This window comes from Gracilinanus agilis, chromosome 3, assembly GCF_016433145.1.
Source record: "Gracilinanus agilis isolate LMUSP501 chromosome 3, AgileGrace, whole genome shotgun sequence".
NCBI classification, from domain to species: Eukaryota; Metazoa; Chordata; class Mammalia; order Didelphimorphia; family Didelphidae; genus Gracilinanus; species Gracilinanus agilis.
In genome coordinates, this window is record NC_058132.1 from 404,716,105 (window position 1) to 404,730,948 (window position 14,844).

Genomic DNA, 14,844 nt, shown 5'->3' on the forward strand with positions numbered 1-14,844 from the left:
GGGGGTGAAGGGGAAAGTAGGAGCATGAATCAGGTAACCATGTTAAAAATGTAGATTAATAAATGTTAAAAAAAAATAAAAATAAATAAATAAAGATTTAATAACACCTTTTTATGAAATCGTGAGTTTTTTTGGTACTAATATAATTTATAATCTTTTAGAACCAGGTCTCCATTAGTGGTATAAACCCAGTCTGATCAATGGTATTTACTGGTTTAATTACTGGTATAAGCCCAATCTGTGTATTATTAAAAATATGTAACTATAACCTCTTAGCCAAAAATTTTATATTGGCATTTATAAGAGGATATTAGTCTGTATTTTTTCCTTTTCTACTTTTTCCTTCCCTAGTTTTGGCACCAAGACCATATTTTTGTTACAGAAGAAATTTGGTAGTCTGTCTTATTTTCCTGTCTTTTACAAACAGTTTCAAAAAGATTGGAATTAAATTGTTCTTTGAATGTTTGATGGAATTTAATTACAAATTCATCAAGGTGTGGTTCCATCTACTCACACTCAATTTGGGAGTTCATTTAGTACTAAATTTATTTTTCTAAGAATAAAATAACAATATAAATAAATAAATTAAGAAAGAAAATTTTTATTCTTTGTTCTGCTAAACTAGCTATTTTTTTTAGATATGAATCCCTTTTACTTTCATTTATCAGTTTGGGGTACATATAATTGAGGAAGGTATTTCCTAATAATTTTCTTTATATCCTCTTCATTTGTTGCAAATTCTCCTTTTTTCATTTTTGGTATTGGTAAGTTAGGTGCTTTATTAGTTATACTTTTTATTGCATTGTGTTCAGGAAGAGGTTTTTTTAACTTATTTATTTTTACAAACATTTATTTTCTCTCTCACTATAGAAAAAAAGTTTTAAAGGAAAAATAAAACTCATTACATATATGCATAGTTCAACAAAACAGATTCTTGCATTAGTCATGTTCAAAAGCATATGTAAGAGTTTACATTTTAAGTTTATCATTTCTTGGCAGGAGATAGGTAGAATATTTTCATCTTCAGTCCTCTGGGTTCATGATTTACCATTAGAGTTCTAATGTCCTCTGAAGTTATTTTTTCTTTTTTATGTTTACATAAAAATCATTCTGGAAAGTAATTTGTAATTATACCTACAATGTTACCAAAAAGTACATACTTTTGGGCCCAATTATATCATGATTGGTCCTATATTCCAAAGAAATAAAGAGGGAAAAGAATCCATGTATATAAAAAATATTTGTAACTCCCTCAGTAGTGTATTAGAATGTCTATTTTTCTGCAGCATTTTTGCTATTTGTAATTTTATTCTATTGTCATTTTTGCCAATCTAGTGGTCATGAGGTGGAATATCAAAGTTGCTTTTCATTTTAAATTTTCTAATTATTAATGCTTTAAAGTATTTCTTACATATGGCTCTTGATAGCTTGGATTTCTTCCTCTGAAAGCCATATGTTTATATACTTTGACCATTTATCTGTTGCATGATAGCACTATTTTCCATAAATGTAAGTCAGTTAGTAAGAATTACATTTAACATTGTTGCTTTTCTGCATTTTTTAACAGTATAGTATGTGAAGATAATGGCACCATGTACAAGGGAAAAATATTGAAACTCCTCTTTCCTTCCATAGTTACCACAGGATAGTTGCTGGAAAAGCATTCCTCGGAGGATAGTATGAGCTCTTTTTAAAGCATAAATTAAATTCCCTCTAAATTGGGCCTTCTTTGCTTCGGGCAGGTAGAAACATATTGAAGTTAAAATAAACAATCAATTAATGGAAGATCAAAATAAGAAAATACGGCCACAGAAAATTAACCCAACAAGTGTAAGATGGAGCAGAAATTATTCTGAAAAAAATATTGATAGGGAGAAAGGAGGAAAGGGGATGGACTACTTATAAAAAATGGTGTCAGTAATACTAAAGAACAGAATGAGTAATAGAAACTAAGAATAACAGTGGGTTTTTTTTTCTTTTAAAATTACAATGGAAGAAAAAGGAAGAAATTAGAAAGGAGAAGTTTTCTTTGATAATTATGATAACTACTAGCCATAATAATTAACCAACAATAGAAGTTAGAAATATTTAATTCTTTCTATTTTCTCTGCAAGGCAAAGTGACCTGCCTGTTAGAAAAAAGGAACAAGGATGACTAACAGAGAGCTGATACACAAAATTGCTAAGGAGATAATAAGAGAACACCTAGGTGTCTTTGATGGCTTCAAGTCACCTGGCTCAGATGAACTATATACCAGAATCCTGAAGGAATTGGTAGAGTGATCTCTGAACCATTATCAGTGATATCCAAAAGTTCATGAAAAATGAAAGAGGTGCCACAAGATTGGAGAAGGATAAATGACCCAATTTTCAAAAAAGGAAAGAACAAAGGCTGCAAAATATAGACCAGCAACCTGAATGTGGAAAAATTCTAAAATACATCATTAAAGAGATGATTGGTGAACATCTAAAAAAGGAAGTGAAGATTACAGAGAGCCAGTATAGCTACATCAAAGTCATGCCTTTTTTAATAGGATAACTAAACTATTAGATGAAAAGAAATGATGTGGATATAATTAACCTAGTATAATAAATAGTATATCATACTATTTTTGTGAAGAAATAGAGAGGTATGGATTAGACAATCATAAATCAGATAGGTTCACAAGTGGTTGAATGGCCAGACTAAGACTGTTAATGGTTCAGTGTCAAAGTGCCAGTAGGTTTCCAGGAGAATACCCTAGGGATCCATGTTTGACCCTGTGATATTTATTTGACAATGATATGATACTGATTGTATGCTTATCATATCTTCAGATGACACAAAAATAGGAGAGATAGAAAACATACTTTATGACAAATTAGGATCTAAAAGTGTTATAATAGGCTAACGCAGAAGTCAGACTATAAGAGTGATATGGCAGACCCTGTTCCCACCAAAAAATAAAAATAATATAATCTTGAGCTAAATGAGGAGAACTATAACTTCCAGAGACGTGAGTGATGGTACCACTATATTCTCACATTGTCAGACTTTATTTAGATCATTTGTGCAGTTCAGGGAACCATTCCTAAGGAAAACCATCAGGAGTACATCAAAAGTGGTTGGCTCCAGAACTGTAATAGCTGTTTAATCTAGTTACCCATTAAGACTTACTAAAGGCTCCACTTAGCCTGATGCTTATGGATAGTCTTCCAATATCATATCCTCTATAGAATCATAAGCCTGTGGATCAGTGCACTTTAGATGGGGCTTGTTATAAGCCCTAACTTGAAAGAAGTGGATGCCAAATCTCTGTTCCTTTAAGCATCTCTACTAAAGGACCACACCTCATTCTTGTGTGAGATTTGAATGTTCTCTCTTACCTTCATCAGACATGCTAAACTGCCATGAAATCACCTAAAAGAGAGCCCCTTTCTCAGCTTAATTCATTGACAACATGATCATAAAAAAAATTGTTTTATCTCCTCCATGTCATTTTTAAAAGGCACCTCCTAATGATTCCATCTCCTGGTCCCCTGAACTCTTTCTTTCTAGTCAGTAGTTATCTGAACTATCCCAGGTAGAAAAAAACACCTTTCATTAAGGAGACACTGAATTTTTTAGTCAGGTTGTAGGCAACATTTGGAATATTTCCTACAGAAATCTAAAGGCCTACAGTTGGTTCCACACAGAAAAAAGAAAAGGGCCAAAAAAAGGTCAACTAGACTTATCAACAAAAGAAGTCCATCCTAATTAGATAAGGCTTCCCAAAAGTGGGTTCCAAGAAACTGCTAGAGTGTAGAACACTCCCCATTTTTGGAAAAGATGCTTCCTCAGGAATATAGGACGAAGCACCAGCATTTCCTGATGAAATTTTTTTCAGTCTCAGCTTCCCTGGCACAGCTTCCTCCCTTCTACCCAACCTGACTGGCTCCTAGCTTTCCTAATGTAGCTGCCTTGTGCAGGGGCATTAAAAAAATTGTAGTTATGCAAAGTCTATGCTTCTCAGGTTTGGTGGGTTCCTGAGACTGTGTGAGTTGCCACTGCCTGATGACTTGTTGACCAGATGAGTTTCCAGATGGATATAAAGGGGCCCACATCCAGAGAAACTAGGTGCCACTATATCCTTGTTGCATATTCTTATTGTGTTAAAGGCAAAATAAGCCTTTTTTATTAGATTTTCAGTGTCTTATAAGTGCCTCCTTTTGTCCCAACACTGAACCTATGATCAGATGGTGCTGGCACTGGAGCCATGCTTTCCAATAGACAAAGCTTTTAAAATCAAGGATAAGATGAAGCCATCATCTTAAAAGTCCATCTCAGCACTTTGACAAAACTAGTTACCTGAGGATGGCATGGAAGATGGAAAGCCCCAGTGAATGTGATGGTAAAAAGCCTTAGATTTCATTCACAAAAATTAATAAATTAATTAGTTAATTAATTTAAAAATGGGTCCCGGGTAATACAGGAGAAGCCCAAAGGAAGAAGGATGTGTTCCGTCAGGGTTCTGAGAATGACTGCCTTCCTTGATAGTACACTAAAATGTTGCTGCAATATACCATATCATGAATAACTATTAAATGTAGCAAGAGCCTGAGATGGAAGAAGGCCAATATAATCAATCTGGCATTCATAAGCAAGTTGAGAATGTGATATGCATAGTGATTCTGGGAAGGTGGATCTTCTGATTGGCAAGAGGAGCATAACTGTATTATCTTTCATTAAGGGAATCATATCGCCCTATACCTACTACAACATAGCATTATCCACACCCAGTCTTATGTTAGACCTTGTCCTCAATCTATAATATTCTGGCAAAAGCATCAACTCAATTATTCAGTTCAGCCAAAGCTGTATAATGTTTATGGGTACCTACATGCCCTATAAACTTTATTTAGTGGAAGATATAGGCAAAATAAAAGTGGATAAGCATGTAATTGTGAAATTCTGGTCTCTTCAGTTACCAGATCATTCGGTCAGAACCATAAGTATAAAAATTAGAATCTAGTCTGTCATGTCCCTCAGGAATCTCTAATAACCAGTAAAGAAGTTCACAGGATGTTCCACTAGGAAGATTTGCCTGCATCTCTGTCTCTCAGAATGTCCCCAATTCCATCATTAATGGCCATGGTGGTCCAGTTGCATATGTGATACAGATGAGCTATCGGTGAAATAAGCAAAACAATGTTTCTCAAGTGCTATGTCCAAAGGCAGGGGTCCACTGGGCTAATGGAGAAGGCTAACAATTGCCTCCAGCAATATCACAAGCATTCTCTTGGATATATCTTTTCCATTAATGACAAAAGATTATTGTGCTGAATCCATCTTGTTAGAGGATCCCTCTTACATCATCCAATCCATAATTGATAACTCTAGACAAAGATAATAAGAAACTAAGATCCAACAATATAGATAGGCAATTATTTTTCAAAAGTGGCATAATAAATGGCCACTTCAGGGAGATTAGGGTTCCAAAAATCTAATGGCTATTTAATCTAGTTACCCCTCAGTACTTGCCAAAGGCTTCACTCAGCTTGATCCTTACAAAGACTTTCAAGAGCATAAACTCCATCAGATCATAAGACTGTTGGAGAAGAGTGACCTTGAGGTCTTCCAAAGCTATACAGCCTCTTCCAGGCACCATTTGAAAGAAACAGATTTGTGAGATAAAAGCCATCAAGATATCCAGGTGGGGAAAACAGATGCTTTAAATCCTGAAGAGTCCAAAAAACCTCTGGTCTTCCTTATTAGTCTCTGGGAGAGTGAGCATCAGTAACTACATCCTCAGACAATTCTCACTGATCAACCTAGTGGAATGCATTCCAACAGTCCCTCAAATTCAGATGCAAAGACTCAGGTGTCTGAACATCTAAACAAAGTAGGGAATGATCAGGTAGGGGTGGGAAGATTTCAGAGAAATACTAAATTCTGCTGGGGCATAAGAACCCTTACTTTTCTAGTCCCAAATATCCTTACAGAATCTTCTCACAGCCCTGTAGTGCAACCATCAATCATCTTGTTCATCTCGTTTTAAAAGCCACACTTAATGATCCTTACAGGAAAGACCATCATTGTCTTCCACCCAATGAAAGTGGTGATAGTCACTCCTCCCATCATCCTTAGATTGCCTTGTGTAGACAGCACTATTTTCCCTGGCATTTGATGAGGCTGTTTCAATCATCACCAATTAATCTGCCTAAGCTAGCAGTGTAATCTGGCAGGAAAGATCTATACCATATCTAAAGCCTGATGCTTCAGCATCTGTGGTTCTGCCCAAAATACAGCATCTAATTGAAGCCTAAGATTGCCAGTTTTAAGTAGTGGCATGTCATGGGAAAGGGACGTAAATCCTGTCCATCGAAGGCATTTCAATTTAAAATTTCACCCTATTCCTTTGCTGGAAAGGTAATGAGCTTCCTATTTTATCCATTTGAAAAAGGACCATCCTTATCTGGAGCTTACAAATGATTTATCTGACTTGGCAAGAGCAAATTCTCTATAAATTCTCCCAGATGATTGAGCTCTGTAATAGAGAAAAAAAAAATCTAAATTTTCCCCATTAGATTACACCCTCATTGGCCACTGTTTGAATGGTTAATTAGTTTACTCTTTTTAATTTTTCCTTTAACTATGTCAGTTCCTTGGTAGTGAAAGTATACTCATTCTCTAACACTCTCATGGAGGAACAGGATTATCATAGAATAATCAATAGGATAAGCCCAGAATTTTCTCAACCCTTCCAGAAATTCATCGACACTCCCACTTCTTTCTATTCTCTTCCCTTATAACCCTAATCTTGACAAGGTTTAGTAAAATCCCAGAGAAACCTCTGGAGAATGCATTCTACTTGTAGCCCATTAATCTTCTCCTCCAATAATATTCCTCTTTTCACCTACATTATGGCTATATCCATTAACCACTCTGCTACTTTAAGGAATGATTTTTAAAGAACAAAAGCTCTTTTGCCTCAGTTTCCTCAATAGCAAAATGAGAATGACTGCACCTATATTTGCAGAATTATTGTACGGTTCAAATGAGATAATATTTATAAAGTGCTTATTAGCACAGTGCCTGGCACACAGTATGTACTATATAAATAATTATTCTCTTCCCATTCCCCTCTACCTCCAAGTACTAATATAAATGGATAATTTATCTTCACTTTCCTTTAGTGACAATCTAGCCTCTATTAAGCTTTGGATAAAAGTCAGGGAATATTTTTACAATCTCTGTTAAGCTCTTCAAATATCCATCATGCCAATCCCAAAAGGCAATTGGTAGCTTTTTCTTTAGCCTACCAAAAAGGTTCCACATAAACCCCAAATACTATGGCCATAAGAAACAAAAATGTTGTATATCTGGTTATTCTATCACACAGCTCCCAATACTATTCCCCCACGTAAGAAAATTAATTTTACCAAAAAATAACCCCTGCCAACTAACTACATCAAATATTCTGGGCCAGGCCTAACCAAGGCCATTCCAGTCCATTTAGGCTCAAGAAATAAAATACAATGGAACACAGAATGCAAGCAAAACAACTCTAATGACAAGAAATTGAAAGAATTAATTTTCTACACTGAAAAAGAATATATACAAAAAGCCCTATATTCTTCTGCTCTGTATTTACAACAGCAATATAGGTCCAGTCACCAGAAGGCAGCAAGAGTTCCAATAAAAGTTCTGGCACTAACCCCTACCAAGCTAAGCCATTTATGCTTCTGGAAGCAAGGAAACCAAATGTTCTATACCCTCCACCTTAGAGAACTGGCCTAGCCTAAAAATACCATCTGTTGTGTATGGTGTTGGGTAGAATCAATATGGAGGGCAGGAAAGGGAGAATTTGGGGCCTAAGGACAATGAGAGGGGAGGAAGCAATTCCTCCTCATTGACAGCTCTGGTGCCCAGCTCAAAATCCATATCCCTGGAACAGGTACAAAAAAAAATAGTAGTGGAGGTAACTAGGTAACTCAGTGGATTGAGAACAGGGTCTAGACATGGGAGGTTCTGGGTTCAAATCTGACCTGAGACACTTCCTAGCTATATGACCCTGGCCAAGTCACTTAACCCCCATTGTGCAGCCTTTACTGTTCTTCTACCTGGGAACCAATGCACAGTATTGATTCTAAGATGGAAGATAAAGGTTTATTTTAAAAATGAGAATAATAATAATTAAAGGAACAGCAGCAGAGCAACAATGTCAGTTGTGCAAAATAGATCATCAGTTCTACCATATATCCCTTACATCATTCTTCCAGTTACTCTTCCATAATCTCTGTAGCAAAGTCATTCTTCCCCCATCCTACCCCACCCCAAACTCTGCTGTAAAGTTACTCTCTTCTGAGTTTGTCTCTTGGGCATCTTTGAACACATAATGTTGCTTCATAGTATTCAAAGTCTTATGTTTACTCAAATTTCAATCTCAGTTCCTGATTTGAGAATCAATGCCAAGACCTGTCCCCTCGTCCACCCTTTGATGGGGCACTCAGAAGCTGTTGAGTCCTGTCTTTGCTTGTCTGGGTTCCTAACTTCCAATGCAGCACTGGCTTCTGCTTTCCTTAATGGGTCTGTATTCAGAGAACTAGAAGATTTCAGGACTGCTTACACAGTCTGAGGCCAGAGCACCTTCATCTTTTTCTTTTTTTAATGTTGTATGTTTTCCCAATTACATGTAAAAACAATTTTTAACATTTGTTTTTTAAATTTTTGAGTTCCAAATGCTCTCCTTTCCTTCTCTCATCCTTCCCTGAGACAGCAAGCAATTTTATATAGGTTATACATATGCAAAACATTTACATACCAGTTATGTTGTGAAAGAAAACAGACCAAAACAAACAAAAATAAATTAAATTTTAAAAAGTATGCTGTTATCTGCATTCAGATTCCATAAGTTCTTCCTCTGAAAATGGGTAGCATTTTTCATCATTAGTCTTAGGGAACTGTCTTGGATCACTGTATTGCTGAGGATAACCAAGTCATTCACAATTGTTCATCATACAGTATTGCTGTGACTGGGCACAATGTTCTTCTGTTCTGCTTGCTTCACTCTGCATCAGTTCATGTAAGTCTTTCCAGGTTTTTCTGAGAGCATTCTCCTAATCGTTTCTTATAGCACAATGGTATTCCATCAAGATCGTATACCATGACTTATTCAGTCATTCCTCAATTGATGGGCATCTTCTCAATTTCCAATTTCTTGGCCCCCAAAAAGAGCTGCTATAAATATCTTTGTATATATAGTTCCTTTTCTTTGAGATACAAACCTAGCAGTGGTATTTCTGAGTCAAACAGTATACAGTATGCAAAAGGTCAAAGTGTATTATAGCCCTTTGGGCATAATTCCAAATTGCTCTCTAGAATGGTTGCATAATACTGCAATCTTTAGGGCCATCTGAAGCATCTCAAGTCAGAGTACTATTGATTTCCCAAACTTTTCAGACAACTCAGACAGAGTATTGTAAACTCTGGCCACAGTCAGAGTACTATAAGTTTCCTCAATATTCTTTTAAAATATGATGATGTGATGATGAAGCATGGGGGATTGGAAAAATACTATTAAAAATCTTTCCTTTTAACTTCATAACTCATGCATAAGATACTTCTTAATTCTTCCAAGATATTAAATTGGTCAAGGACCAATGGCCTAAAAAGAAAAGCTGTGGGGAGCAAAATTGTTTACCTATTCAAATAATGTTTGGCAGTTAGGCAGACTTTATATTCTTTATGGAACTTAGAAGGTTTTAAAATTTAGTTTTTCTATATTAAATATTTATTTGAAAACTTTCTACATTTACTCATAAATTAAAAAAAAAAAACTTTTAGATAGTGCCTGACAACTTAGAGCTCTGCTCCATTTCCTCTGCAAAAAGGAATACTCTTAACAAACCTTTTTTAAAAAATTAAAACCAGAAAAAGATCCCCTGCCAAGATCCCCTGTAGGCTAATCGGTAAAGAATTCAGAAGTGCCTCATTATTCCACTCATTTAGAAAGGATATAACAAAATCCATTTTAGTAAACAAAGTGAGATTCTTCCAGAAAGTACCAATATCTGGGCAGCTAAGTAGCTCAGTAGATTGAGACCTAGGCCTAGAGATAGGTGGTCCTGGGTTCAAATCTAGTCTCAGACACATCCTAGCTGTGTGACCCTGGGCAAGTCATTTAACCCCCATTGCCTAGCCCTTACCACTCTTCTGCCTTGGATCCAATACACAGTATCAATTCTAAGACAGAAGGTACAGATTTAAAAATAAAAAAGAAAGTATCAATATTTTGAGCTTGAGACTTATAGGAAATGGTTCAAAGGGCTTCCCTTACCATTCTTAAGTTGAACACTACTCTGATGGTAAAACCAAGAGAAGTCACAGATTGAGGCATTTGGCAAATATAATTGGGCAGCAATACCAAAACAGCATGAACTGGGCACTATTAATCTAATGCAACAAATTAAAAGCAGATGACAAGTTCTAGCTGATTTTTATTTACACTGAGTATCCATTATCTCATTTGATCCTCACAACAACTCTGTGAAGTAGGTAGTGTAGGCATCAACACCCCTACTTTCTAAAAGAGAAAAAATGCAATACAGAGAGGGGTGAAGTGATTAAAAACTGCCCAGCTAGTAGTTATGGCTAGACTATAACTGGAGCCATCTGACTCCAGAGCAGCACTTTTTCACTAAACAGAATGCTTCTATATAAAAGGAAGGAAGGAAGGAAGGAAGGAAGGAAGGAAGGAAGGAAGGAAGGAAGGAAGGAAGGAAGGAAGGAATAGAAAAATCTACATGAAAAACTTGGAAATTCAAAGTTGAGACTAGTTTTATGAATAAACCAGGGAATAAAAGACTCATTTTTCAAAGTAAAAAAGACTGGCACTCATATATATGTTCATATACATAAACATGCACACATAATATGTAATATATGTGAAAATCATTTTCCTCATTCATAAGTAGCTTATATAAACAAAATAATGCTAGTGCTATAAATCTCAAGAGTCATTCCTACGAAGGCTTTCATGAAGACAAAAAGGAAGTAAAGATGTACAATTTCACGGCTGATTTAAATAGATACCTTGTGGCATCCCACTATTTTTCAGCTGTGGTTCAAGTACTTGAATTGTGTCATCTTCAAGGTAGAAGTAGATTCTACAGTGTCTTATCCTATATAACTCTTGGTTTTTATCTGGCACTTCATCTTCAAAATAGGCATCAAAAGCTAACACCTGCAGAATAAATGTAAATAAAACAGCTCAATAAATGCATGTATTTACTTTTAAAATCTCTCTTTTACAAATTAGGTACCTTTTAGTAATAACACCTAGTATTTTGGATATACACTCAAAATGACAATATGTGAGTATTATTTGCTTTCATCATTATCTGAATAAGAAAAAGTCATTAGAGCAGTGAGAAAGTCATTCGAATGTACCATAGACCCAAAAGCATACTTCTTTAGGCAGCACACAGTGAACTGCCAGCAGTGTGTATTTTAAAGGTAATACGCTTCTTCCTGGAGGTTAAGAAAGCCTTCAGCAATACATTTCACTACATAACCTCTCAAAAAGTACAATAATTAGAAAATATCCTGGGTTTAAGTAAATATTCATCTGGCTCAATGGCCCACAACTCCATTTCCCAAAGCATTTTAAAGAGGCCTAAATAGATTGTTCTTTTAACTAAACTGAAGCTCTTTGAAGGTAAAGACTGTCTCTTACAGTTCTCCTAAATCCCTACAGCACTGGGTTTGGAGGGGAGGGACATCATTGATGCTCCAAAAATAACTATTAATGGAAGGGTTCACTGATTGAAGGAAAGGAACAATGTAAGAGAGAGAAGAATCAAGCATATAAAGGGAAAATTCCTAGGAGAGAGGTGAACAGTTGCTGTTTTGAATCCCAATAAAACATGGGTTAGTTATTCCCATGTAATCTCCCAGAAGATTTTACTACATCCTTCCCCCCAAATCAGGTGATGACATTTATATAGCACTTACTACGTTCTAGGCATCAGGCTAGATTTGATCATTTGATCCTCATTTCTCACCATAATCCTAGGTAGTAGGTGCTCAATAATCCCCAGTTGAGGAAACTGAGGTAAATGAGGGTCAAGCAACTTGGCCAGAGTCACACACTTAGTGTCTGAGGCCAGATTTGAACTCATATCTTCCTGAATCCATGCTTGGCACTCTATCTACTACACCATCCCTAATAGTATATCCTCCAAAAAAATATTCAAAGAATTGTATGTTCCACAAATATCTCAAATTCAAAATATCCAAAACAGCAATCATTATCTTTCCTCCAAAATCCATCCCTCTTCAGAACTTTCCCATTTCTGTTGAGGGCCCTACTATTCTCCCAGTCGTATAAGTCCACAAGGACAGGGTCATTCCTTCCGTCTCAGGTATCCCAGGGATAAGCCAAATCTTGTCCTGTCTACTTCAACAACTCTTCTTGCATTTGTCTCCTTATCCTAGTTCAGGCCCTCCTTAGTCCTCATCTGGTCTATTTTGATGACTTCCTAATTGGTCCCCCTGCCTCAAGTCTTTCCCTACTCCAAATCCTTCTCCACACAGCCTCCAAAGCACAGGTCTGACTAGGTCACTCACTCAGTGAATTTCATTAGTTTACCCATTGTTCCAAGGATCAAGTATAAATTTTGCTTAGTAGTTAAAGTACTTTAGAGGCTCCAGAATCATATGGCCAAGACACAGAAAGTTTTTTCAGGTCCCACTAAGTCTCAAAAAAAAAACCCTTTAAAAAAGGAATTGTGTGACATTTTTTGTTGTTCAGCCATTTTTCAGTTGTTTCTGATTCTTTAGGACCTAATCTGGGGTTTTCTTGGCAAAGATACTGGAGTGGTTTTTCCATTTCCTTCTCCAGTTCATTTTACAGATGAGAAAACTGAGGCCAACAAGGTTAAGTGACTTGCCCAGGGTCACCCAGCTAGTAAGTGTCTGAAGCTAGATTTTAACTCAGGAAGATGAGTTTTCCTGACTCCAGGCCCAGCGCTCTATCCACTGCACCACCTAGCAAGCAATTATAGTTGTCTCTACGTGAAAACAAAAATCCCAACAAGGTAATGAATGAACTGTGGAGAGAGCTAATCCCTAGTGATGCTTTGCTCAGCACTCCCCTACCACACTCTACAACAGGATTCACGACTCGGCCCACTGGCTCATGTCCTGGAACCACTCTGCAATTTCCCTGATGCTGCAGCCTCTGCCAGAACGTTCTACTTCTGCCCTCCCCACCCGCATTCTGTTGCAACAAGCAGTGGGCCTCGACTCTGGCCAGCCACATGAGGATAGCGGAGGGGCGAGAGACCAAACTGGCAGAGAACTGCGCTCTGCTTAGCCCCTAACTGGAGAACCCCAGGAGGGCAGAAATGCTGCCCAGAGCGCTCACTCTACCCTCCCCAAACGTGTGAAAAGTGGCAGATGCTGAATCAGCTCAGAAAAATGAAGAAAGGAGGGAACAGTGGCAAGGAGATAAGGGTCCAGGGTTGCACAAAGTCTGAAGAGGAATGGGATGCACCTGTCTACTGAGAAGTTATTTGGGATGATAAAGTTACTTTCATGAGCCACTGGCCTCTGGGTCATTGACAAGTTAATTTCCCAAAGTGGGAAGAGGCTAAGATAGTTCTAAGGCCTAAATTCAGAGTTCAACCCTTCATCCAAAGGGAAGGAATGAGAAAGTGGATGACAGGAGATTATAAAGGGAAAAAAGACTGAAACCACCAAAGATCTCAGAAGGAAGAAGATGCAGTTATGAACCTGAAGCATAAACAGATAACTGATTAGAGAAGATGCTAAAATAAAAAAAAGAGTATCAATAAAATCTAAAAGATTAAAAATGTCTCTTGAAAGACAAGAAAATAAACAGATCTAATGAAACACAGAACTTTATGGATTCTCAAGCCATGGAATTATCATAGCAACGGAATATTTTTTAATGACCAAAGACAAATCAGAACCTTGAGAGATTTAGACCAGAACAAATGGCAAAAAGACTAGAAGAGGAGGCAGCAAGGTGGATCAGTGGATTGAGAGCCTGGCCTAGAGATGGTAGGTCCTGGGTTCAAATCTGGCCTCAGATACTTCCCAGCTATGTGATCCTAGGCACGTCACTTAGCCCCCATTGCCTAGCCCAGTGATGGGCAAACTTTGTAAAGAGGGAGCCAAAGGAAAGGAAATGTCTGTCAGTCTGTTTCTAAGGCAACTATTTTGAAGTTTCATTGTATTGTATCCTACTCATTGTATTTGTCAGATTAGGAATAATGTCGAGACCAGATAGAACATTTCAGGGGGCTGCATCTGGCCCATGGGCCCATAGTTTGCCCATCACTGGCCTAGCTCTTACCACTCTTCTGCCTTGGAACCAACACATAGTATTCAAAGACAGAAGGTAAAGGCTTTAAAAAAAAAAGAATACATGATGTCTATATAAGCAATACATATTGATCATGAAAATAGAAGGTATAGGGACAACTTAAAGATCATAGGTCTCCCAAAATAACATGACAAATCAAAAGTGTGAACATTATAATGCAAGAATGAATAGAAGAAAAAACTGCCTAGAAATTCTCTAAAGTATAGAAACAAAGTACCCAGGATTAGAATCCTGAGATAACCTTCACGCCAAAAAAAAGCCCTATGCTTCAAACTCTAGCACATAGTTGTTATATATCATAATTCCATTGCCAAACAATAACTTCTTCAAAAAAAACTTTAAATATAAAGGACAAGAAATTCAGGTAACAAAAGAATACTCTGCACCCACCAGAAATCACAGGAAAAAACGGAATAATATATTTAGAAAAGCAAAAGAGCTCAAGATGCAACTTGAAATAATATGCCCTGAAA

At 36.8% G+C, this 14,844-nt stretch overlaps 1 protein-coding gene across 1 annotated transcript in view; it reads right to left on the reverse strand.

Moving 5' to 3' along the window:
* EFHC2 (EF-hand domain containing 2) overlaps nucleotides 1-14,844 on the reverse strand; it is a 163,116-nt gene that overhangs the window by 128,858 nt on the left and 19,414 nt on the right. The window contains exon 3 of the mRNA XM_044669224.1: nucleotides 11,053-11,203. Coding sequence (XP_044525159.1) covers nucleotides 11,053-11,203 — 151 coding nt within the window. The remainder of the gene's footprint in view (nucleotides 1-11,052; nucleotides 11,204-14,844) is intronic.